This window comes from Carettochelys insculpta, chromosome 6 (genome assembly GCF_033958435.1).
Source record: "Carettochelys insculpta isolate YL-2023 chromosome 6, ASM3395843v1, whole genome shotgun sequence".
Lineage (NCBI taxonomy): Eukaryota > Metazoa > Chordata > Testudines > Carettochelyidae > Carettochelys > Carettochelys insculpta.
In genome coordinates this window covers 118,089,957-118,116,337 of record NC_134142.1, presented here as the reverse complement: position 1 = coordinate 118,116,337, position 26,381 = coordinate 118,089,957, and the positions used below count along the sequence as shown (strand labels likewise).

Genomic DNA, 26,381 nt, shown 5'->3' with positions numbered 1-26,381 from the left:
TGTAGACGGTCCCTTTCGAAAGGTTTGGTTTTAGGAAAAAGGGGATTTTGAATTCCGGGGGGGTCCTTTCGAAAAGCACCCATCTACATGGGCAGCACGCAATTCGAAAGAGGTGCTTTCGAAGCACACATGGCCGCCATTATGCTAAAGAGGCACTGCATATTCATAGCAGCGCCTTATTAGCATGTTCTCAGCTAGCTCATTACTAGGCTCCTTCTGAAAGGGGAGGGGTAGTGTAGGTGCAGCCCTGCAGTGGAACACCCATAGGGACACTACTCCATGTGCTTCTACGGTCTGAGGCTGAAGAGGGCTGCAGGAAGGCACAGAGGGACACCAAGAGCTGCCCAGTGCTAGGGGGAAGGGCTGCAAAGGCTGGAAAAAGACATGCTGGATTGCATTGAAGACAATTTTTTATTCCAAAAGGTTGGAAAAGCTACCGGGGGGAAGCTGTTCTAGATTTGATTTTAACAAATAGGAGGCAATTGGTAGAGAACTTGAAAGTGGAAGGCAGCTTGGGTGAAAGTGATCATGAAATCATAGAGTTCACAATTCTAAGGAAGGGTAGAAGGGAAAACAACAAAATAGAGATAATGGATTTCAGGAGGGCAGATTTTGGTAAACTCAGAGAGCTGGTAGGTAAGGTCCCATGGGAAGCAAAACTGAGGGTTAAAACAGCTGAGGAGAGTTGGCAGTTTTTCAAAGGGACATTATTAAGGGCTCAAAAGCAAGCTATCCTGCTGTGTAGGAAAGATAGAAAATATGGCAAAAGACCACCTTGGCTTAACCAGGAGATCTTGCATGATCTCAAAATAAAAAAAGAATCATATAAAAAATGGAAAGAAGGACAAATTACAAAGGGTGAATATAGGCAAACAACACAAGAATGCAGGAGAAGGATTAGAAAGGCTAAGGCACAAAATGAGCTCAAACTAGCTACAGGAATAAAGGGAAACAAGAAGGCTTTTTATAAATGTGTTAGAAACAAGAGGAAGACCAGGGACAGGGTAGGGCCATTGCTCAGTGAGGAGGGAGAAACCGTAACAGGGAACTTGGAAATGGCAGAGATGCTTAATGACTTCTTTGTTTCGGTCTTCACTGATGAACGAATACCTAACATAGTGAATGCTAGTGGGAAAGGGGTTGGGTTAGAAGTTGAAATAAAAAAAGAACAAGTTAAAAATCACTTAGAAAAATTAGATGTCTGCACGTCACCAGGGCCTGATGAAATGCATCCTAGAATACCCAAGGAGCTGATAGAGGAGATATCTGAGCCTTTATCTATCACCTTTGGAAAATCATGGGACACAGGAGAGATTCCAGAAGACTGGAAAAGGGCAAATATAGTGCCCATTTATAAAAAGGGGAAAAAGAATAACCCAGGAAACTACAGGCCAGTCAGCTTAACTTCTGTGCCAGGAAAGATAATGGAGCAGGTAATTAAAGAAATCATCTTCAAGCACTTGGAAGGTGGTAAGGTGACAGGGAACAGCCAGCATAGATTTGTAAAGAACAAATCATGTCAAACTAATCTGATAGCTTTCTTTGATAGGATAACGAGGCTTGTGGATAGGGAAGGTGTGGTACATGTGGTATATCTAGACTTTAGCAAAGCATTTGATACGGTCTCACATGATACTCATAAAAAACTAGGCAAATACAATTTAGGTGAGGCTACTATAAGGTGGGTGCATAACTGGCTGGATAACCATACTCAGAGAATGGTTCTTAATGGTTCTCAATCCTGCTGGAAAAGTATAAGAAGTGGGGTTCTGCAGGGGTCTGTTTTAGGACTGGTTCTGTTCAATATCTTCATCAATGATTTATATATTGGCATAGAAAGTACGCTTATTATGTTTGCAGATGATACCAAGCTGGGAGGGGTTGCAACTGCTTTGGAGGATAGGGTCGTAATTCAAAATGATCTGGATAAACTGGAGAAATGGTCTGAGGTAAACAGGATGAATTTTAATAAGGACAAATGCAAAGTGCTCCATTTGGGAAGGAACAATCAGTTTCACACACACAGAATGGGAACAGACTGTCTAGGAATGACTACAGCAGAAAGGGATCTAGGGGTTATAGTGGACCACAAGCTAAATATGATTCAACAGTGTGCTGCTGTTGCAAAAAAAGCAGATATGATTCTGGGATGCATTAACAGGTGTGTTGTGAACAAGACACGAGCAGTCATTCTGCTCTACTCTGCACTGGTTAGGCCTCCGCTGGAGTATTGTGTCCAGTTCTGGGCACCGCAGTTCAAGAAAGATGTGGAGAAATTAGAGAGGGTCCAGAAAAGAGCGGCAAGAATGATTAAAGGTCTAGAGAATGTGACCTATGAAGAAAGACTGAAAGAACTGGGCTTGTTTAGTTTGGAAAAGAGAACACTGAGGGGCAACATAATAGAGGTTTTCAGGTACCTAAAAGGGTGTCATAAGGAGGAGGGAGAAAACTTGTTCTTTTCGGCCTCTGAGGATAGAACAAGAGGCAATGGGCTTAAACTGCAGCAAGGGAGGTTCAGGTTGGACATTAGGAAAAAGTTCCTAACTGTCGGGATGGTCAATCAGTGGAATAAATTGCCAAGGGAGGTTGTGGAATCTCCATCGCTGGAGACATTTAAGAACAGGTTTGATAGATGCCTATCAGGGATGGTTTAGACAGTACTCGGTCCTGCCATTGGAGCACAGGGCTGGACTTGATGGCCTCTCGGGGTCCCTTCCTGTCCTAGTGTTCTATAACTCTATGGAGCTGCCTCTTCCCGCCAGCAGCGGCGAGGGAAGGGATGCTGACAACCCTGGGCGTTCTCTTGAGAGCAAAGCGAATAGGAAGCACAGGGGCGTTCGGCTGACATGACTGACAAGAAAGTAAACCAATAAGATACTGTGGATGGACCGGAATGACTCACCATCCAATTACATTGCTGATCTCTGTCAGGGTGAGGCTCCCCGGCCTCCAATAGGTGATAGCGGGGTGAGGTACCAGAGCACACAAAGAGCTCGCGAGTAGGCGGGGCTGGGGGAGTCGCCAGCCAATGACCGCCGAGGGATGTGGCCGCGTTCTAACGGACAGAGAATGGCTAGGGTGTTGAGCCGGCGGCCGCTCGCGCTGCTGCAGTTGGATTGAGCGCGGCGCAGCAGCGAGGGACGATGGGGGAGCCCGGGGTGGACGCCTCCGCGCGGCGCTTCACCTGGGAGGAGATCGGGCTCCGCACGGGCCGGGGGCACCCGCTGCAGGAGCGGTGGCTGGTGATCGACAGGAAGGTCTATGACATCAGCCAGTTCTACCGGCGGCACCCGGGGGGCTCCCGCGTCATCAGCCACTACGCGGGGCAGGACGCCACGGTGAGGGGTCGGGGCTGCCCGCTGGCTCAGTGCGGGGATGCGCGGGCGCCCTGGGGGTCGAGAGCCCTAGAAGTTGAGGGCTGGCAGAGATCGAGGAGGCTGTCGAGTCCAGCCCCCTGCTGAAGGTGGGACTCCCAGATGCGTGGCCCCAGGCAGGGCCGTGCCAGCCCTGCGGCACGAGGGGGGGCGGTCCCTGAGTCTCATGTGTTGGATCCACCCAAGCTGGGGTCGGATCAGGTGTGCGGGCATTGCCTGATGGGGGAAGAAGCAACTCTGCATACTGCTTGCTCCCTCTGCCTTGGGCTGGGAGGGGCAGCACAGAGAAGCACCAGAATTGCAGCCAATGGGAACTACTGGGGGGCAGTGCTTGGGAGCAGTGTGTGAGATGGGGCACAGAGCCGCTTGTACCTTTGGGGATCTTCACAGGTAAGTACCCCACTATCGACCTCTGCACTTCCCTGCCTAGATGGCCACCCCCCACCCACTCCTGCACCATTCCCACACCTCCATCCCCCTCCCACTCCCCAGCAACCCTCCTTCTGCATTCTAAGTCCCTCATATTTGGCCCCACCCCAGAGTCTGGGGGGCCTACAAAATCTACTAGCCCTGGGCCCCCAGAAGAGTTAATGTGACCTAAGGGTAGTCCTAAACTGTGGTGTCCTTCCTTGTCTTCCTTCGTGGGCCTGGAGCTTTTTTGCTTGTGGTTTATGTGTGACTCTTGACTGATTTTTCTGTGGGTCATTGGCCTTTACTGGAAAAAGATTCCCCACCCTGCTTTATCAGGCTATGGTTGTCAATATTATCCTCAGCTCCCTCATTTAGGCCCCAATCTAGTAAAGTACTTAACCATATGTCTGCCTTTAAGCAAGAAGTCAGTGGGGTTGCTCACACACTTCAAATGGAGCATGCTCTTACCTGCTTTGGTAGACAAGGCCTTTAAAACACATTTACTTTTCAGGATTTTAGTTCTGATTTATTTTTTATATATAGGGTCCTACTAAATTCATGGCCGTGAAAAATGTGGCCTGGATATGAAATCTGATCTCTATGGAGATTTGAACCTTTATGTACTTTTACCCTATACGACACATATTTCAAGAGGGAGACTGCACTTTCCCAAACTGGTGGCTCTGACTCAAAAAGCAGAGTCACAAAGTAATTGTAGGGGGTTACAGTATTGCCACACTTATGTCTGTGCTGCTGCCTTCAGAGCTGGGCAGCTGGAGAGTGGCAGATACTGGCCAAGGGTCCAGTTCTAAAGGCAGTGCAGACGTAAAGGTAGCACTGTTGTGACTCCCTCTCCCCACCATAACCTTGTGCCCTTTGTGGGTCGGGACCACCATTCTGGGAAACCCTGATCTCCCCAGTGAAATGTGTGTGGTATTTGCAGACCTGTAAATTGTAAGGTTTGATGATGATCCCAAATGGAACTATGAAGGGCGCAATCCCTAGTCTACGTAGACTGAAGGATGCTACTACTACTACTACACTTTTTTTTTATTTTAAATAGTAAGGAAACTCGAAAGGCTATTTTAGTTACGTACTCCATTCCGGATCCAATAGACTACTGCATCCCCAGCCCATAGTACAGTTTACCTCGCCAGGCCTGAGATTCCTCACTTGTAAACTGGGGAGGTGACAACGATAACGTCTACCAAAGAGAACACCCCAAAATACTGAATTTAACATCTGCATGGCCACATGTGGGTATTCCATTTCACATGTTTGGAAACTGAGACTTAGAAAAGGTCAAGATGAACTTTTTTGACTGTGGGTGCCTACTGGTTTCCATCTGTTTAAGTAGTCTTCAAATGACGGATACAAAATTTGTGGAATTATGTGGAATTTATGGCTTTTGGAAATGGTGACCCTAAACCTGTAACACTTCTGCAGATTTAATTTTATTCACCTAAATAGAGTGGTTCCATTGAGATAAGCATTTGCTGTCAAGTTCTTGGGTCTTATCCTCTCTTAGCTGCAGTTTCGTCATCTTTAGTAAGGGGATTGTGAAAAATACCTATTTTATAACTAAATACACATCATAGGAACACTTAAATTTGGCATTTGTTTTTGGTAACAGTAGTATTTGTAGTGTTACTAGATACAACAGATTTGCAAATTTATAAACACCAGAGTTAAGAACTGACCATGCAGCTGCGTATCTTATTTGGAACCAGAAATATGCAATAAGGGAGCAGTAGAAACAAAAAACAAATGGTCAGCAAATAAAGCACAATGCTGTGTTAAATGTAAATGAAGATATACCTATCTTATAACCTGGAAGGGATCTTCAGAGGTCATTGAGTCCAATCCCCTGCCCTCTTGGCAGGACCAAGCACCATCCCTGAGATTTTTTTTTTTTAAATCTACTTGCCTCAGATCCCTAAATGGCCTCCTCAAGGATTGAACGCACAACTATGGGTTTAGCAGGGTAGTGCATAAACCACTGAGCTGTCCAACTTAAGAAAACCCAACCAACCTAGGAGGCAGCATTTTTCTTCTATGCAGTAAAGTTTCAGAAGTTGTAGTAAGTTCAGTTGTAAACTTGTGGAAGGATGACCATAATGTTTTGTTCAGAATTACAGACATATCAGAGTTAACGAACAATCTGTGTTCCTGAGGTGTTCATAAGTCTTTGGTTCTACTGTATTGTCTGCGCTAAGCGAAAGATACTGTGGGTATAAACAACTACTCACAGGAGCAAAAACTATTTAAAGCCGGCATGTGGAACCTACAGCCTGCGTGGGGAGCCCACACTGGCACTCCATCCCCCTCACCCAGCGCTGGCTCACTCCTGCTGGAGGGAGAGGAGCCTTGAGCCTCATGGGCTAGATCCAGGCAAGATGGGTCCAAATTGGCCCACAGGCCCTGCTTGGTGCAGGGGAGGAGGCAGCTCTGTTTGCTGTCATTCTTATTCCTCATCTCTGGCTGGAGAAACAGCAGCTGAGGGATGGACTGGCCTGGAGGCTTTTCAGCTGCTGTTCTTATTGACCAAAATCATGGCCAATGGGAGCAACAGGGGTGGTGCCTGGGAGCAGCAGGGGATGCAGAAGCATGTGTGCCCCTGGGGTGCTGTGAAGGTAATCACCCACACATCGCCTCTCCTGCCCAGCCCCTTCATGCCTATCCCACTCGTTTACCCTGCTTCCCACCCGGACACCACTCCTGGACCCCACTCCTGGACCCCTCCCTGCCCAGACTCTCCCCCAGCCCACTTGTGCCACATCACTCTCACCCAGCGCCCCTATGTTGCTCCTGCATGCTACTTGCTGCCCAGATCCAAACCCCTAACTTCCTCACTCACCCCTCCCACCCATACCTCACACCCCCACCTCGATCCTCCACCCTCCCTCCTGCCCAGACTCTGCACTCCCAGGTTCATCCTGCACCCTTGTCCTACCGCCCAGTCTCCTCATCCTCCTTCCCATCCCACTCCCTGGCAACTCCCTCCTGCACACTGAACCCCTTATTTTTGGCCCTGCACTGAAGCCTAGGGGAAGCCCACAAAAATCTGCTAGTGCCAGAAGAGTTAGTCTGGCCTGGGGGAAGTTGTGAACCTCAGTCCTCAGGGGAGTGAGGTGTCTGTCGGCAGCCACGTAACGAGGGTGGGTTTTTTTTCTTTTTTGTTTTGGTTTTGCTTCCCACTTTTGTGTGGTCTCCAGCTGATTTTTCTGTAGGTCAGTGGCCCTTGATCCAAAAAAGGTTCCCCACCCTGATCTAAGCCAACAGTGGAAGATTTTTAAATGCAATCTCTATAACGGGACTGATTTTCAAAGTTAGATGCCCACTCTTGCACAGATGCATTCAGGGAAGGACAGCTAGGCTACATATGCATATAAATTCTTGACTTGTGTATACAAAGTGCACATTAAGTGTTTGCCTGAATAAATTAAACGTGCAGCTATATGTGCACCATTATATTCCTCTAATTTTGAAAATCTAGCCCAATGTATGGAAAGGTCTATTGAAGTGCAGAGTATTATTAAAGGGAACTGTCAAGTTAAAAATCACCTTAGTGTCAGAAAATATTTCCCCTGCTACTCTTACAAGAAACCATTAAGGTAGAACTGGAAGAATGTGTATAATTGGGATCACCTACATAGTCCTATCACATTCGTTTTTTCCTTCTGTAGTCACTTTCTTTCTGTTGGCTGCCCAGGTCTTTCACGTACAGGGGAGAAAACCTTTTTAAAAAATTGGGTCAGTCAGGTTATAAACCACCAAATTTGGCATGTGGACTTGAGACAGACATAGGACCTGAACCTACTCTTAACTTATTGTGATTAACTACATTTGAATTACATTGTGTCCATTTTAATATTAGACACTGGTAGGGGTAAGAATAGAATTTGGGCCCTGGGGCCTTCCAGGGCTGCTCAGTATGGGCATAGCCAGCAGCCCAAGGCAATGTGCAGACCTTTGCAACGTGCACAAGATCATGTCAATTTCACCCATTTTAAGCCTTGTTCCAGAGAGGGATATATGAGAAATGAGTGAGTCCTAAGGATTACTGGTACCTAGTATTGCCTGTATGTGATATTGGGTGTTAACAGATGGGGGAGCAAACTGTGACAGATATTGGGTCTTCTTTCTGATCCAGCAAAAAGGCAGATCTCTTATCCAAGGATGGAGGGGGGGGGGCGCGCTGGTACTTGGGAGGGGTTTGGGATGTCTTTGGCCCATTCATCATTATCATCAATAACCGTGGGCTCAGCGCCCGTTGGTGTGTGATGCCTCTCTCACTATTTCCTTCCATCTTTCCCTGTCCAGTGCAGAGTGGCTTAGTTTCTGTAGACTAGCTCCGCACCAATCTACTATATTATCTATCCATTCTTTGTGGAGTCTGCCTCTCCTATTCGAACTGTCCATCATGCTGAATACTAGGGTCTTGATTTTTCGTTTGTTGCTCATTCTGCAAATATGTCCAAATAGTTGTAGCTTCTGTTGTATAACCTTCTGCAGCAGGTTCTCTTTCGGCTGTATCTTCCTATATAGTTCCTCACTGGTGACCTTCTGCATCCATCCTATTCTCAGAATCTTTCTATAACAACTTCTTTCGAGCACCAATATTCTTCTTTCCAAATCTTTTGTTATCATCCGTGTCTCACATCCGTACAACATGCTGCTGAATAGACACGTTTTCAAGATGCTCAGCTTTGTTCTTAAACTAATTGCTTTGCTTTTCCAGATCTTATCCACCACTTTCAAACTTGCTCTTGCTTTCGCTATTCTAGCCGCTATTTCCTTCTTACAGTCTAGATCATACATTATGTTGCTCCCCAGATATGTGAACTTCTCTACATTTTCTAGTTCTATACCATTGACACTGATCTTCCTTCCTATTTCTTTATCTCCAAATACCATTGTTTTTGTTTTATCGATGTTCGTAATCAGTCTGTACCGCTTCCCTTCTTTGTTTAACACATGCACCATTTTCTCTAGCTTCTCCTCATCTTCCTCAATGATAACTATATCATCCGTGAACCTCAAGTTGTTAATTCTTTTCCTGTGCACAGATATCCCTTCTACCTCTTCCTTGATCTTGTCCATCGCTGTCTCCAGATGTGCGATGAAGATACTTGGTGATATTGGATCTTGTTGTCTCGTACCTCTACTTGTTTTAAACCAACTTCCCAACTCCCCACATGTTCTCACCGCTGCCTCTGCATTATCACTGATATCCTTCAACAACCGTATCAGTCTGCTGTCCACTCTGTATGACTCCAACACCGCCCAAGTCACTTTCTGATCTATACTGTCAAATGCCTTTTGAAAATAGATGAAGCAAGTGTATATGTTTTTGTTCTTTTGTTGAGCTTTCTTCGCTGTCAGTCCTAGTGCCAATATCTGCTGTATGGTACTTCTATCTTTTCTGAACCCCACTTGCTCGTCTGCTATATGTTCTTCTGTCTGCGATCTTAATCTCTCAGTCAGTATCATCATCAGCACTTTACCTAGATGACTCATTAGGGCAATCGCTCTGTAGTTCTTGCACTCCAGTGTACTTCCTTTCTTGGGTATTCTCACTAGCACAGATCTTGTCTATTCCTTAGGCACCTTCCCTTCTTTCCATGCTATATTACATAGTTGGTGTATTTCCTGAATTGTGCTTTCTCCACCGTATTTGATCGTCTCTCCCATGATCTTATCATTTCCAGGGCTCTTGTTGTTCTTTAGTCGTTTCACGGCTTTTCTACTTCCTCCTTCGAAATATCGGTCTCACTCTCGATGCTCAGAGGAGATATCTCTTTCAGTTCTTCAGTCAGTCTCTCTGAGACACTCGGGTCCAACTGTGCTTCGTATAGATCGGTGCAATATCTCGTCCATCGCTGTACAATCTTCTCCCTGTTCATGAGCACTTCTTTGTTCTCATTTTTGATCTCCATCTGCTTCAGTTGCCCTTTCCTATTAATATTCCTAATTGTCTTATACACCTCCCTGGTCTTACATTTGCCGTGATACCTCTCTATATCTTCACATTGCTCCTCTGACCGTTTGGGGTACTATAAAACTTGGGTTCCTGTTATGAGCAAAGAGTGGTAGAATGAATCACAAATCACTGGAGAGCCCCTGGGTGGACTTTTCAGAGCCCATGTTGGAGCTGGGGTGATCTCTGGTAAGCATATTACCATGCCTGTAGTTCTTTTATTGATTTAAAAAATGTTTTGCCCCTAAGAATTGCAGTCCTGGCTTAAGACGGAGTTGCGTGGTAACCCACAACTGTTGGCAGTTACCTCTGTAGAGAAAGCAGAGCACACATCCTAGCTTGTTGAGGGAGGCTGTTTTGCTAGGGAATAGGAGAGCATAGGCAGGGAAATGTCCAGTCTGGAAATATCCCTTCAGAAGGGAGTGAGAGGCGGCTCTCTGCTCAAGAGACCAATGTCTGGGGAGCCAGAAGCCTAGAGGAGATACAATTGCTGGCCCATAGAGGAGGGAACTGAGGAGCAGTTGCCCTGAAGCGTGACACACACTACAAGCGTTATGCTCTCTGTTACTCTCTGAAGAGACAACTGGCTGAAATTGAAGTGACAGGAACCGGATTGAATCCCAACCTGTTGAATATTTCCATACTGGAAGTCAATTGTCAGATCCTTAGAAAAAAACAAGAGGATAAGAAAGGAGAGGAAAAAGCACTTCCCCTTTAAATGTGTGGTTTGCTGCCTCAGTACCATGGTTCCCAGAAAGTGCATTAATGCCTGATCAATCCCCTTGTCCCCCCTCCCTGCCAGGTTGTACAACTACCATTGTAATGATTGGTCTAAACTTGTGGTACCATCATCTCATGGTCTGCCCAGGTGCCAGCCCCTCATTCGCCCTCTTCCAATAGGAAAACAGAGATGAAATTACCCCTTTCCCCTGTTTAGATAAGCCTGAGCAGGGAGGATGCCCTCTCTTTCTTGATTAAATACAACAAGCCTGAGCTAGAATTGGCTGCATCAGCCACATTTGAAAACGGTTTGTTTCCTGGTTAAGGGCCGTTTAAAGGGCCAGCTCTTTGCAAAAGAACACAAAGCCATGTGGGCAGCTGCAGTGCTTAGAGCAGTGTGCTGGAAACAAAGACAACCAGGAGTGGGGGCAGGGATTCCCTTGAAAGGAAAAAGCAAAGTTAGTCCTGGGAAGACTGTAACTGGAGTGCCAGGACAGACACAGGGAGAGGAAATGTAACATGAGACAAAGAGGGAGACTTTCAATGTGAGAGAGGCACCAAACAAACATGTGTCTCCCTCACCGCCCAAGTGGGTTTGGAATTGAAAGCAAGCTGGACTATGAATATAGTGATATGTGTATATAAACCCCAGCTTGCTTGGTTGGAGCCAACTCTTGTCCAGAGAGTGTACAGGGAACATGCTGCTGCTAAGCGATTGACAATTTTTCCTTGCAGGGCTCTTCCAGGAAGCAGCATGCAGGTGGGGGTGGATTTGGGAGCCCTTTGTCTTGGATGCAGTGGTGGATTAAGTTGAACAGTGGCGCTTGTGTTTGGGAGTCCCCTGGAAAAATAGGTGTCCCATGCTCCTGCTCCCTGGCAGGAGTGCTGGGCAGGTGCGGGAAGCCCCTAAACACTGACTTAGCTCCCTGGCAGGTGCGTTGGAGCGGGACTGCAGGAGGAAGAAGTGGGGAGGGACCCCACAAGCCCCATAGCTGTCTCTGGGTGGATGAACTGTGCTAGTTAGCCTTATGGGGAAGTACACAACATCCAAAGTAGTGATGCCTCTTGGAGGCGCCCGAGCAGTTCCTGTGGTCTGAAGGAGCAATTGCAAAGTGAGCTTTGCTGCCACCGTTAGGCCACTGGACGTGTGAAAAACTGAGGGAATGAGAGTAAGCCATTCCCTGAAATGTTGAGAGGCAAAGGGGAGCAGTAAATAGGTTGTTAGAGAAGCGGTTGGAGTGCAGAAGATTATATGTAAATTCATATGTTGAAAGTGGGGGGTTGGAGCCAGGCAAAGAAATGGCTGGCATCGAATGAAAGGAGAGGAAATGAGGCAGAAGAGAATGACATCCAGAAGACATGATACAGGTTGAACAGGAAAATAAAGGCTTCCAGTTTAGAGATAAGGAGGAAGAGTGAGTGCCCAGCTACCATGGTGACATGCATAAGAAATATCTACCTAGATAGCATCAGAGAGCTTCAACTGCCAGGTATCTGTTTTGGCTTTGAGAAGATTGCCAAAATATTGGCCAGGGCAAGAAGAAGGTTTTGGCAGGTGCAGCTCTGGATTAATTCCTGTTGGACTGGGGCTGTTCACATAGCATCTTTCCTGCTTCCCTACCCCAGTGTGTGATTTATCTAATCCCATTCCCTTGTCTATATTCTAGGATCCCTTCACAGCATTCCATCTTGACAAGACTGTAGTGAGAAAGTACATGAGATCACTGCTGATTGGAGAACTGGCACCAGATCAACCCAGCTTTGAGCCCAGCAAAAATGTGAGTGCCTTAAAAGCTGGACGTTGCGCTGGGATTGTGGCAGGAGTGGGAATGTATTGATATCTCTCACTGGTGACCAGAATTCTTAGTAAATGGAAAAGCACGTTGTTTCTTGGGTTCATGCCTGTTCAAAGCTTCCCCGTGGTGTCATGGGAATACTAGCTTGGAAAAACAGGATCTATTGGTCTAAGGTTCTTCCTGTGTTACTGCAACCCTTGGGCGGGGACTGGGGGAGCCGAATGGATTAGCTGCAGACTCCCCTCAGTAATTTAGAGATGCAGGCCTAATAGGACAGCTCTTATTGGCAAGGGATCCCTTTGGTGTCAGAGGGACCTTAACCTTAGGGTGGGAGTGAGGAGGACAGATCCAGTCAGCCATAGGGTCTCCCCTCTGTCACAGAGACTCTTCAGCCACCCAAGAGTCAGAGCATGTCAGCTGCATACTATTCCCGATGTCATGGCTGATGCCTCTTCTGGGATCCCTAACCTTCCAGAGCTGCTGCAGTGATCCCTCTGGAACTCCCAGGGCTCCTGAGGCTGCTGTCCTGCATTCCCAGGGCAGAGTTCTGGATGTTGGGTCTTCCTGCAGAAATTGCTGGTAGAAGATTTCCGGGAGCTGCGTGCCACCGTCGAGAGGATGGGACTCCTTCTCCCCAACCACCTCTTCTTCTTCCTGCTTCTCTTTCACATCCTGCTACTGGATGTTGCTGCCTGGCTCACCATGTGGTACTTTGGGTCGTCCTTCCTGCCTTTCCTCTTCTCTGCATTGCTGCTGGGCACTGTCCAGGTAAACTCCTTGCGGACCATCCTGTTCTTCCACAAGCTCAGGAGCAATGACTTGTCTCCAGGTGCTTCAGTCAGTACCCATCAGGCTCTTGTACTCAGTGATCCAAGGAAAAATAAACTTGAAAATGCTTCAGCAATGCTGGGCGTGGGGAGCTGAAAGCAACTGCATTTTTAGTCTCTTCTAGAAGGAGAAGTATTAAAGTTCTGCATGTGCAGAGCTCACAGCTTCTTCTTTCCCTGCCTGTCCTAACAGGAAGGTCAGAGCAGTTGTTGGGGGAAGCTTCCAGTTATTTTTGACGCAGCCTCTCTTAAGAAGAGGGACTGTTGGAAGTATGCCAGAAGCTCTGGGTGTGTCAGGATCACAAAAATTCCAGTTCCCTCCCTTCCTTTCCAGAGTGGGATTGAAGGGAGGGGATGCTGTCCCTTGACACGTGCTTTTTTAGTGATTGGAGTTAGAATGAGTATCCTACGTATCTTGTCCCCATAGTCTGCACGAGTGCTTTGTTTGCTCTGGCCTTTTTGTGGCAGCAAGGCTGTACTTCTGTGGTTTATGTGAACTTTGAGAGATACTAGACAGAAGCCACGCCTTCCTTGTGTTCTTGTTCCATCAGAGGAGCTGTGGGCATAGCACTTCTGAAAGCCCCAGTTATTCCTCCTCTGCCCAGGTGGTCCCTCTGGAATTACATACACTTGGAAGAGGCAGCCTTCTCCTCAAAGGCTACTTTGTTGCAGCGCTCTGGCCAGTTTGAAGAGTAAATGTCCTGATTCTTAGGTCCATAGCCTTTTCTTCATCATCCTCCTTTCCCCACAGAAATCACTCGCCAGTGCCTTGTAACTTTACCCGGTCTGGGCTGCAGTCTAGTGGCTGTACAGCGAGGGAGTGATGTTTGGGATAGTGTATACAGAAAGGAAATGTCTCACTGTGATGAATACAGGGTTCTCCTGTCTGCTTGAGGTGAACAGTCAAGAGAGCAGGAATGTTGTTCCTATCACTGTACTCGTGCAGAATGAATTCTGTTGAGAAGGTCATGGAGTTGAGGCTGTTTTCTCTGTGATCTCTTTTGTCTTCCAGGCCCAGGCTGGGTGGCTCCAGCATGACTTTGGGCACCTTTCGGTGTTCAGCAAATCCAAATGGAACCACTTGGTGCACAAGTTTGTGATTGGCCATCTGAAGGTAAGTGTTCAGTGTTGAGAACAATCCCCCAGAGTTCTCACAGGATTCATGAGCAAGGGAGTTCCACAGGTTCTCTGAATGTGATAGGGAGGGGAATGTGGTGCGGCTCTTGGAAAGGGCCAAAGAGTAAATAAGTGGTGGAGGAGTTGACCTATTTTTGGCAGCATTGACATTTGAATCCTCTGATGTGGTTTGTTCCTGCAGGGTGCACCAGCAAGCTGGTGGAATCATCTGCACTTCCAGCACCATGCCAAACCTAACTGCTTCCGCAAGGACCCTGATGTTAACATGCATCCCTTATTGTTTGCTTTGGGAAAGACATTGTCTGTGGAGGTGAGTCTGGGGGCAGGTTGGGTCACTGGATGGATGCAGTGCTAAAAGGAGCCAAAATCAGGAAGAAGCATCAAGCTAGGGAGCCTATGGAGCCTGGCTAGCTCAGTCGGTAGCACATCAGACTTTTAATTGGAGGGCCTAGGGTTCAAGTCCTGATCAGGCAAGGCCTCCTCTCCTGCTTGTGGAAGCTGAGGGTGTGGCTCCATGGAGCTGGCCCTTCTCCTGCTTGTTGCTTTGAGGGGAGGGATAGCTCAGTGGCCTGCTAAACCTGGGCTTGTGAATTCAATCCTTCAGAAGGCTATGTAGGGAGTGGGGCGAATAGATATCAGGGATGGTGCTTAGTCCTGCCAAGAGGGCAGGGGACTGGATTAGATGCCCTCCCAAGGTCCTTTCCAGTTCTAGGAGATACATATCTCCAACTATTAAATTAAATTATTATGCAGAGCTGCAGAACAGCTGTGCTGCCTTTGCATTTCAGGCATTCTGGGAAGGAGTTGGGCAGGACAGACCTTTTGCTTAAAATCCAATTTTCTGTGAGAGATCCTGAAGTGTCAGTAGCTCCCTGTAGCTGCGGTTGTAACCAGCTTCCATTATTTTTTAAAGATTGATTTAGCTTGAGATTTTCCATATTTGCTCATGTGGCCAAAGAGAGATTATTAAACTGCTTTTGAATCCATTTAAAAATTACTCACATTTGACATTTTGTGCTATATTTAATATTCCACATAGCTTGTTACAACTTCAGTAAACTTTTCATAGATTTAAACTTCTTTAAAAGTAGCTGTTTTGCTACGTTTTAGAATGTTAAAGATTGTTTCATAATTCTAAGTCCGTATTCGTTTCCTCACCTGGCGGAGGACTGTGACAAGATACAGATGTGGATACAAGTTGCTTCGTTTGTTAATTTTTAGGTTGGTTTGTCTAATTTTAGCATTCTGGGAAACACCAGCTAGCAAATAAGAGTGGTTCAAGACTCTTATGCGTTTCATCCAAAACACTAGCTAATTCAGTGCTGGACCCCATGGCCCACTGAAATCAATGGGAATCTGCCAGTCAGTTTCAGTGAGCTATGGAATGGGCCGCAGAAGGAGTGAGAATGCATCTCTGGTATAACACTCCTAGAAATGGTTTTGGCAGTTGGGTTTTTTTAAACATGAACCAAAATGAATACAGTGACTGGCTTGGACATTCTGATTTTTCCCCTCTGGAACTGAGGAATTGTTAGTTTAGTCAGAGCAGAGAAGCAGTACATGTGATATATCTGGACTTTAGAAATGCTTATATGATAACAGTACTATAGTATGGAGATGTGCATCTCATAGAACTGGAAGGGACCACAGGAGGCATCAAGTCCAGTCCCTTGCCCTCTTGGCAGGACCAAGCACCATCCCTGACAGATTTTTTTTTTAAATCTGTTTGCCCCAGAGCCCTAAGTGGCTTTTCTCGAGGACTGAGCTCACGACTCTGGGTTTAGCAGGCCAGTGCTCAAACCATGGAGTGATACCTCCTCCGACAGTGCCACCATGTTGTTCTTGTAGGAAAACTAGGGTAGCTGGTCTTGATGAAATTAGTGCAGAACTGATTAAAAGACTAGTCTCAAAGGTAGTTAATGGTGGCTCACTAGCACAACCTTAGGGTATATCCAGTGGGAGCTACAGGGACCTATACTGGTACTATTCAGTATTTTCCTTAATGGCTGGAGTAATGGGGTAGAGAGCATGCTTATAAAATTTGTGGATGATACGTGGCTGGGAGAGGTTACAAGCTCTTTGGAGGACAGGGTTAGAATTCAAAGTGATCTGTTGGAGGATTGATCTGAAATCAGTATGATGGAATTCAATAAAAGCAAGTGCAAAATACCCAATTTAGAAAGCATGAATTAAATGCAAAATTCAAAATGAGAAATAAGTTGCTAGGCAGCAGTACTGGAGAAAAGGATCTGCAGGTTATAAGGGATCACAAATTGAACACAAGTGAAGAGTGTGGTGCTGCTGAGAAAAAGGCAAAATATCATTTTGGAACGTATAAACAAGAATGTCATAGGTCAGACTCGGGAGGTAAGTCTTCCACTCTGCTCAGCTCTGGTGAGGCCTCAGATGGAGCGTTGTGTGTCCTGATTTAGGCACCACCCTTTGAGAGATATTGACAAATTGGAGAGAGTCCAGAGGAGAATGACAGAAATTATTTGAGGATTATCAAAATCTGACCTGTGAAGAGAGGTTTAAGAAAAAACCCTGGGCACTTGGGAGTGTAACGAAAAGAAGGCTGATGGGGAACGTAACAGGCTTCAGATGTTAAAGGCTGTTCTAAAGAAGACAGTGATTAATTGTTCGCCTTGTCCCCACAAGGGTAGGATAAAAAGTAATCAGCTTAGTTTGCAGCAAGGGAGATAGGTATTAGGAAATAAGTAATTAGGAACAAGATATAAATTAGATATTAGGGAAAACTTTACAATTAGCACTACAGCAGCTTACCTCAGGAGGTTGTGGAATCCCCACTACTGGACATTTTAAAGAACAAATTAGGCAAACTCCTGTCAGGGATGTCAAGGTCCTATGTGGGTTTACACTGGCACGAGGGACTACGCTAGATGACTTCTCCAAGTTACTTCCAGCCTCAGGTTTCTATGATTCAGTATATGTGGAGCTAATGGAGTTGTTTGAGGATGGCAATGAAATAGTCTCATTTATTTATACATAGGGCACTGAAAATCAAGCATCTCCAAGACAGGAGAATGTATTCACGCTTGTTTCTATGGAGATTGTCTACAGCAGAGGTGGTTATCTGTCTCTGCTTTGGAGGCTAATCTGATGTGGGTGGACGTTCTAAACACTGCTACATACATTAATAATATCATGTTTTATTTTGGTTTCTGATGTTTTGCACAGCATACGAATTATGCTGTGTACCACGTGCATTTTTCCAGTTCTAGGAAATGTATTAAGCAGTTGTACTAGACACTACAACCCTAGATGATGTCAGCTTCTGCTACCAATAGCAAGTTAGAGTAGAGAGTAAGATCCCAGTCCAGCATATGCTTAACTTCAAGCACATGACTAGTCCCACTAGGCTTCAACAGGACTAGTCGCATGAGTATTGTTGGTGGTACAGATGAGTCCATTGCAGATCCAGGACTCTCCTGCTCTCTCGTTTATTCCAAAGCATTACAGAAGGCAAAATTCAACTGTGGGTCACTATGTTGGCTTATCTGTGTTATCCAGAGGATAAGCTCACTCATGGTGGGAGCTTTCTGGATTAGAATCACCCACTTGGAGACATTTTGCTGATCTTCATTGGAGGAAAGATGGAGCAGAAGAGGACCATTCATCCCTTCTCTACAAAGGTGACCGCTCTAATCAGAGCCTGCTTCTGATTTTCCTTATTAGCTTAGAAGTAAAAGGTGGATGAGGTAATACCTTTTATTGGACCAACTTTGTTATTGAAAGAAAGAAGCAGTTGAGCTACACCAAAGTTGTTCTTCAGTTCCCTCTGTGTAGCTCAGAATCTTCTCTCTTTCACCAACAGTAGCTGGTCCGCTACAGATATTATCTCATGCATCTTGTCTCTCTGATATCTGGGGACCATCATGGCTGCAACAACACTGCAAATATTAATAATTTAGGGTACACAGCAAAGCATTCATATTTTCTGAGCCGTAGGGACTCTGAGTTGAGGGATACCAATTGGGTGATGGTGAGAGGCATGTGTGTGTGTCTGACATCTTAACAGTCTTCTCCTGGCTAACAGGCTGAGTATATGGCTTGTTGTTAGGTTATTAACTGCCAGTGAGAAGCACAGTCAGGAAAATAATTCAGATACTTCCCTGATGGATTGTTTTTTCTAGTGGACACCATACCCTATATTCTCAGTTACTGAGGGCCAGGCTTCACTCAGTGAAGATTTCCACAACCAGCTCTCTGTATAACGTTTCATGAATAGTGTAGCCAAATGACTAGATGCCACTATCCAAACATTATTGTAAAATATGTTCGCCTAACTTTGGGTTATTGCTGATTATGTATATGTATCATACAACTTTTAAACCAGACTGTGAATAATCTAAGCAGTATACTCAAACTCACTTTTCTTAAACTGTGTGTCACTGCGTGTAGGTTTTTTAACAAGAGCATTGATGCAATTTAATATCAAGTGGCATTTTTTGTCTTTGTGGCTGTTATCAGCTCTGTGGTCTCTAGAGAGCGCTTGTGATAAAATAAAATCTTGGTAGTGATTGTAATAAATAGAATTACATTTGTGTGGCTTCAGCACCCTGTGTGGGTGGGGAGAGCTTGTGCATGTCAACATTCACATTTCAAGAGCCTAGACTAGACCGTTGTGCATCAGAGACCATGCAGGGAAGGGTCTCCCTAGGAAAGATAATATAGATATAAAATAGGAATAAGTAGTGTTGTGGGGATATAGGCATGAAGAGACAACTAGTGGGTATCTGCCACAGCCTGTCTCTGGGAGGTGTCTAAGCAGGTGTTTCTCCTCACAGAGTTGGTAGGGCTATGTGAATCCTCTCCCTTGCTCAAGGAGGGCAATGAAAGTACCTGTATAAGTGTGTCTGTAGCCTAGATAACCTGCAACATTCTTTTTTCCTTTCACAGCTTGGGATGGAGAAGAAGAAGTTTATGCCTTACAATCACCAGCACAAATACTTCTTCATCAGTGAGTGTCTCCAGTCCCATGCATTACCAGTAATCACCAGAATCCTTCAATAAATGCTACATGTGTCTTCATTCTTCTTTTTCTCTCCCCTAGTTGGCCCCCCGGCCCTGGTGCCCCTCTACTTCCAGTGGTACATATTCTACTTTGTAGTGCAGCGCAGACAGTGGGTGGTGAGTATTTCCTGTTTTGCTGTGCCTGGTGGCGCCTCCCTCTAGTTTTGTGGATAAAGCTTGGTGTAGCAGGCCACCAGGCTCCTGCTTTACAGCCCAGCATGAGAGAGCATCTAGAGCAGTGCTAGGCCCTTGTGGCAAAGATCTGCTCACATCTGCCACTTCTCCCTGCCCCCAAAAGCTTTGTTAGCCCCTACTTTACACTGCTCAGCCTTCTCAGTGACCTTGAATCCAGCCCCGCAGAAGCACAGAGTGGACTGGACAAGGGAGAATATGGGAGGGGGGAAATTCATGAGCTGTTAGGGAAGGAGCATGGTGGGAAGGGGGTTTTGCTAGGACAAGGAGGGATAATTGGGGCTGGCAGGCAAATCCAGAAAAGGAAGAGCTCTTAGCTGAAATTTAGATGCAAAGAGATCTGATTCTTGATGTAGAAAAGCAGGTGAGAGAGGATGTATGCAGGAAAGAGAATAAGCTCTAGAGAAAAGCCCACAGGACAGTGAAGAGGAACAAGTACTGGTGGGAGGGAATGAGGCCGAACCAGGCTGTCTAGAGCTGCTGCTGCTGCTTTTTCCTTTCCACTTTGTGAGTCTCTCTTGTCTGTCCTCACTGCCCATTCAGGCTTCAGAGGTGACCCAGAAACGGCCCTTCAGCAGGCGCCTTCTTTTGGTCTGTGGTCCAGATAAGGCTGATTGGCTACGTCTACACTGGCACACTACATCGAAGTAGCCTATTTGAATGTAGCGATGGAGAACATTGAAAGGAGCCGCCCTGGAAGGAAATGTGGAGTGTCCACACACACAAGAGCTCCCCGTCGAAATAAGGGGCCAGCAAAGCCCCAAGCCGCTCCCTTAAAGGGCCCCTCCCAGACATACTCGCCCTGCACAGCACGAGAGCCACAGAGCCAACAACCAGTTGCAGACCCCGTGCACACAGCATGGACCCCCAGCTGCAGCAGCAGCCAGAAGCCCTGGGCTAAGGGCTGCTGCACGTGGCGAGCATAGAGCCCTGCAGGGGCTGGACAGGGCATCTCTCAACCCCTCAGCTGATGGCCGCCATGAAGGACCCCGCTATTTCGACATAGCGGGACACGGATCATCTACACGTGACCTACTTCGGCGTTGAACGTCAAAGTAGGGCGCTATTACCATCTTTGGATAGGAATAGTGATTTCAACATCTCGCCACCTAACGTTGATTTCAACATTGAAATAGCTCACAGCACGTGTAGACGCTACGCATACTATTTCGACGTTGTGCCAGATACTTTTAAGTAGCCGGCTAGTGTAGACGCACCCATTATGTTGTAGGGAGTTAAAGCATATGGGCAGTAAGGTCAGGAGGAGGGGGGATGTCTTCAGGGCTGCATTTCAGATAGTTTATGCTGCAGGTGGGGAGGAGATACTGGGTATTATAGTGGTGGTTCTGTGGCTGCCAGTGCAGGTTTCTCTTTGTCTCCTCTCTGACAGGACCTGGCCTGGATGCTGACCTTCTACATCCGATTCTTCCTCACCTACTTGCCATTACTGGGGGTGAAAGGACTGCTGGGGCTCTTTCTCCTGGTCAGGTATCACTCACCCTCCTATCCCCTGTGGCTGCTTCAGCTCATAGCTGTTCTCGATCCCTCTGCTCCTTCACCCTTCCCATCACCCTTCCCAGCTCTCCTTTTAATCTCGCTCACTCTTCTGCCCACTGGGACTTCCTATGACCTGACCAGGGAGAATATTGCCCCTGTTGTCATCACCTGTATAGGCCTATGGCTGTCCCGTTGGTTGGAGTCTATGGGAGGGTTTTATGGAGCAGTTACTACTTTGTCCCAGTATAAATGTTTGTTCCTGGGCTGTCACAGGCTGAGTCGGGCATGCAGGGAGTGACCACTTGGTGTGTGTTTGTCACACAGGTTCATAGAGAGTAACTGGTTTGTCTGGGTGACGCAAATGAACCACATCCCCATGCACATAGATTACGATAAGAACGTGGACTGGTTCTCTACTCAGGTAAGAATCTCTTTTTCCTTAGGAGCTAAAGGCACGTGGGAGTAAACTTAAAACCAGGTGGCACTTTGCCATTGGTGCTAGAGCTCAGCAGGGAGCCCAGAGGGTGTTACTGGCTTCAGTAGGGACAGGTCTTGCGATCACTCTGGAATTTGCGGTAATGGGGTGGGAACCTGCACCTCAGTAGGGCTGACATGGTGATCTGGGATTTTACGTGGAGTTCTGCCTGTGAAAAAGGCTCCTATGTCCTTCTCTTTCCTTGTTCCTGAACCTTGTGCCTATAAGTGTGAGGAGGTCTCCATAGAGGAGAGTTGGGGTAGATTAGGTCTAATCCTTTTGGTGAGACCAGTTCAGTATTGGTTAGGAATATGATCCCATATCACAGCATGCTGTTCGCACTCCCAGCCTGGTGTCACTGTCCTCAAGAGCAAGAGCTTTCACCCCTATCCTCAACTGGCTCTGTTCAGGCAAGATCAAAGTGAGGATGACAGATTGACTCAAGGTTATCCCAGTGTTCAGGCAAATGGTAGATGAGCATTCATGGAACCCCACTCACTGCTCCTCTTCTTCCCACAGCTCCAGGCAACATGTAATGTAAACCAGTCTCTGTTCAATGACTGGTTTACTGGACACCTGAACTTCCAGATTGAACATCAGTGAGTATGGGTACATGGGTGAGGAAAGGTACTTTAACAAACATCAGTCACTGTGCGCACTAGTGGTGAGCCCGGGACCCTGTGGAGCATCAATAAATACAGGCACAAAGGACCAGAAAGCTGTGGGGCCGCAAGACATGGAAGAAGAGTGGGAACTGTATTGGGAACCAGATGGAAGGGCAGGAACTCTCTTGAGGCCCCAGTGCCTACATCCATTGAGGGAGATAGAGTGGGAGCTGTGTGGGGTATCCGTGAGTACAGGAACCGTGTTGAGAGAGAGGGACACTAATAGGGTGCGATATGGTGACAATAAGGCATCTGTGAAGTTTACTTCTTGAGGGAGGCCAGGAAGCCTATGAAGCACTGAGTGAGGGGCCAGCTGTCTTGCAGGTTTAAACTGGTGTTATTGGTGGATTCTTTGCAACCTGAAGTCTAATAATTTTTGGGGATGCCACTAACGCAGCCAGAGGCTAGGGTTCTATTACAGAAATGGGTGGATTAGGTTCTGTGTCCAGTAGAGAATGTGCAGGTCAGACTAGGTGATCACAATGGTCCTTTTTGTCTTCAAGTTCTTGAGATCTCGCTGAAATATCTTCCCTCTCTTTCCACAGCCTTTTCCCCACAATGCCACGACACAACTACTGGAAGGTGGTCCCCCTGGTGAAGTCCCTGTGTGCCAAGCATGGCATCGAGTACCAGTGCAAGCCTCTGTTCACTGCCTTTGCAGACATTGTATAGTAGGTATCAGCCAATGTAAATATGTTGTGCAGTAGCCCTTGGCAAGATGGGGACACTGAGCCTGTGGGAAAAGAAGTCTGCTAGAGATGTGGGGAGGGAGGGCTACAGCTGAACCGAAGAGATGCAGTAGAAATAGGGTTAGATGGTTCAGGGCTCTGAAAATGGAATCTGGGCCCTTTTGTATGTTGCCACTGGTTTCAATCAGATGCAGAATAGCTAGTGTGGAGATTCTAGTGGAGAACCCTCTGCTAGCAGCCTCTTCTCCCAGCTCAGGTGCCTCCCCTACTGTAATTCTATAATTTTATGTCGGTTTGTGTGTGGGGGGGGTCTCCTAGACAGGCCTGTCTCAAGCCTCATTCATTCCTTCGTTCTCTTTTTGTAGCTTTTATTGTGGTCTTGAATCCTAACCTGTCCATGTCTTCTCCTTTGCTTGCCTCCTTCCTTGTCATCTCCTGGGGTTGTTTCTTGAACCCTTGGATCATACAGCAGTTCCTTGTGACTCCATAGTGACTTGTCATGTGCCTTTCCCAGGATCTATAGCGTTTATTACTGTGTCTTTGAGGGTCTCCCTGAAGTGTTCCATATAAGAGACTTGACTATTGCGCTAGATTTCATTGTCCTCACCCTCAAACTTGCTTCTTGATCTTTAATTTCCCTATGCTGCTGTATTTCATCATTTTGTTGCTAAACTAATCAGACTCCCTCTCTCTGTCCCCTGCAGCTCTCTGAAGGATTCTGGGCAGCTCTGGTTAGATGCTTATCTACATAAATAAGCGGCAGCAGCTCCACACGGAGGTATTCCCCACCCTCGCTGCCTCCCAGAAGACCTAGCACGGAGGGCAGAGATCTGGCAGAGCCAGAGGTGTGCAGTTGGGCAAGCTTAATTCCAGTAAAGAGTGTGGGGTTTTAAATGTGTGTACTTAGTCCTTCTCATGCTTCTTCTACTCCTCCTTTGGTACTGAATAATAGAGAGGATATCACCTGTGTGGTAGGAGGAGCCTGTAGGTCAGGAAATTAACACCCTTCAATCTGGTGGCATTTCACTTGCTGTGTCTGTAGGAGAGAAACCTTTCATCTAACATAGCTATTTCTGAGATGTCTGGCACCTTGGTAGCTAACTCCTGCCATGCTCCTTCCCCAGAAACTGGCACAGTCCGAGGTTAATGAAGATAAGGGGTGGGTGGGAAGAGGGAGAAATGCAAGCATGGGAAAGAGCTGTGTAAGGGCCATGTTTAGCATCATTGTGCATTTAAGAATGGCAACCCAAGTCCAAACCTTGGCGAAGCAGGGAAGAGAAAAGGTCAGACTGCTGGGGAAGGGCTTAGACAACTTCATAGGGATGAGTTCGAGAAGAGAGACCAAACCACAGGGCAAGAACAGCTGGGCTGACAGAGCTGTTCCCTAGAGGTGGATGTATTCTGAGCCAAATGAGAGTGTTGTAACTTACATGCCTTAAGTGCTATTTTTTTTTTTTTTTGAACCCCCTGGATCCTTAGTGCAAAGGGAGCCTCTCATCTCCCCGAATAGCTGCTACAATGCCCCTACCAGTTTAGATTAGGAATAAAAAGACAGCGTAAGCAATCCATAGCCCCTTACTCTCGTAGTTCAAACATTATGCTGCACATGGTGGCCACTGAGGATTTTGTGAATAGGGAGAGAACTCAGGATTTTCTACATCTAAAGCACAGGATGTTCCTGTGTGAGCTACAGGCAAATCTTTTTCCATTGCTGAGGCACTAGTGTTCAGGACACCACTGGAACTTGTTTGACACTGCAGCCAGCAGAGGGCAGTGGGAGCACACATTACATGCACACAGGCCAGAGTACCTCTGGTCTCTATGGGTATGTATGTCTGTGCTGCAGTAAAAGGCCCACAGCACTCAGTCAGCTGACGCGAGTATGGGGGGCTTGGGCTGTAGGGCTAAATGTAGATGTAGATGTTTGAGCCATGTAGCCAGAGCCCTGTAGATGTTTGAGCTCAGACAGGAGCCCAGGCTCCAAGACCCTTCCTGCAAGATCCATCCCTGGGTCTTTGACTGCAGAGCACACACCTTATTAGGTAGTGTGCACCCAAGATCCTCTGGCAGGGTGTGTGCTTCACTGAAATGTTGCCAGAATATTAATTAGCTTTACGATGGTTGCTGATACTGCCTACAAGGCCAAATGCCCCAACTGCCAAAGTACCTGTAGCACCTCACCTGACTTCTCTACAGGCTGCAGTTTGATCACTCAAACCCGCCATATCTTTTTGTTTGAGCCTCCCCTGTCCAAAGGGCCAACCTCGATCCTTCTCTCTTTGAGTTTTTTAAATGGATGAGTGTGAGGTGAGGACATGACCAGTCTTCCCTGCCCTCCCCTCACTCCTCTATGGTACCTACTTCAGCCAGCCAGCAACTTTTCCCAGCAAATCATTCAGGCTATTCAACAGACTTCTGCTGTCACGGCAATACGAAGTGTAATTAAAAAAAAAAATCTGTAGTGCAGCCACAGCTATACCAGCAGAACTGGGGTTTCCTTAGGCTTGGTCTGTACTAGGCAGGTAAGTTGATTGCAGATACACAGTTCTAGCTACGTCAGTTGCATAGCTAGAATCGACATATCTGCAATCAACTTTACCTGGCTATCCTTATGGAGGTTCTCCTGTCGACCTCCCTTACTCTCCCAATATGGTGGAGTACAGGGGACGACTGCTGACCTGAGAGAGTTTGATTTCACGTGTCTCTACCAGGTGTGTGAAATCTAACTCCAGAAGATCGACCCTGATTAGGTCAATTTTCTGTGTAGGTCTAGACATACTGTCAGATAGCTGGTTTTGCCTGAGGATAGGCAGAAAAGGCTGGAATAAGCTATACCATTACAAAGCCTGGTGTTGTCCATATAGCTGTAGCCATGCCTAGGAAGCTTGGCCAGCAGAGTTTTCTGCTGTCATTATCCCAGCAAAGTGCACCTAGTGTAGACATGGTTATAGTACTTAAAAAGGAATTTCTGCTCTCTGGCCATCTTCCAAAAGATTGGTGGGCCTGTGAAGTGGGGGTGGTGTCACCTCACAGTTGACAACGGCTGGGATGAGAATTCATTTTTTTTAATGGAATTGAATTCCCATTAAATTGTAGATTTGAAACATTAAATGTAAGTTAAATTAAATCCTCTGGGTTCCTATGGTTCTTTTCTCTCTGTCCCTTTTGTTTTCCATCATTGTCTTTCATGTGGGAGACTAGTAAGAAACCCTCCTGTTTGCCCCCATCCCTTCCAACAGAAGGGTAAATCTCATCTGTGCAGGGGATGTGGCTTTCTGGGCACTGGTATACAACTGTAGAGTGAGCTCCCACAGGAACTAAAGGTCATTGCATACCTTGCTACCCTCTGCTCCAAGTTCAAGGCGCACTTCTTCAAGTCGGCCCTCTCTGGCGTAAACACAGAGTAGGACAATTATAATTTTATGTGTGACTGTCTTCTAGGTTGGGGCCTTTCCTAGAACTTTTCTTGTAACTCTCTGTATTTTCTCCCTCTGTCTCATTGAAAAAAAAATGTCCACAGTGCAGCTCCCCAGCAGGCAGAGGGAGAGGTGGAAAAGCTGAGGGGAAGCCTTAAAATGCAAAAG

The 26,381-nt window shown here is 46.6% G+C and overlaps 1 protein-coding gene across 3 annotated transcripts; it reads left to right on the top strand.

The window, feature by feature from the left end:
* Window positions 1–3,014: 3,014 nt before the first annotated feature.
* Window positions 3,015–25,924, top strand: LOC142014831 (acyl-CoA (8-3)-desaturase-like). 3 transcript variants are annotated; one of them, XM_074998005.1, is made up of 12 exons: window positions 3,015–3,338; window positions 12,153–12,263; window positions 12,852–13,049; window positions 14,121–14,222; window positions 14,427–14,555; window positions 19,166–19,226; window positions 19,320–19,396; window positions 20,862–20,959; window positions 21,293–21,389; window positions 21,963–22,042; window positions 22,654–22,779; window positions 23,502–25,924. In XM_074998005.1, exons 1-12 carry the CDS (start codon window positions 3,144–3,146, stop codon window positions 23,551–23,553), a joined length of 1,326 nt encoding a protein of 441 aa, XP_074854106.1. In that variant the 5' UTR covers window positions 3,015–3,143; the 3' UTR covers window positions 23,554–25,924. The 3 variants fall into 3 exon arrangements, with proteins under 3 accessions (XP_074854106.1, XP_074854108.1, XP_074854107.1); XM_074998006.1 differs by having other exon boundaries at window positions 3,334–3,463; XM_074998007.1 differs by lacking the exons at window positions 12,153–12,263; window positions 12,852–13,049 and having other exon boundaries at window positions 3,016–3,338.
* Window positions 25,925–26,381: the final 457 nt, after the last annotated feature.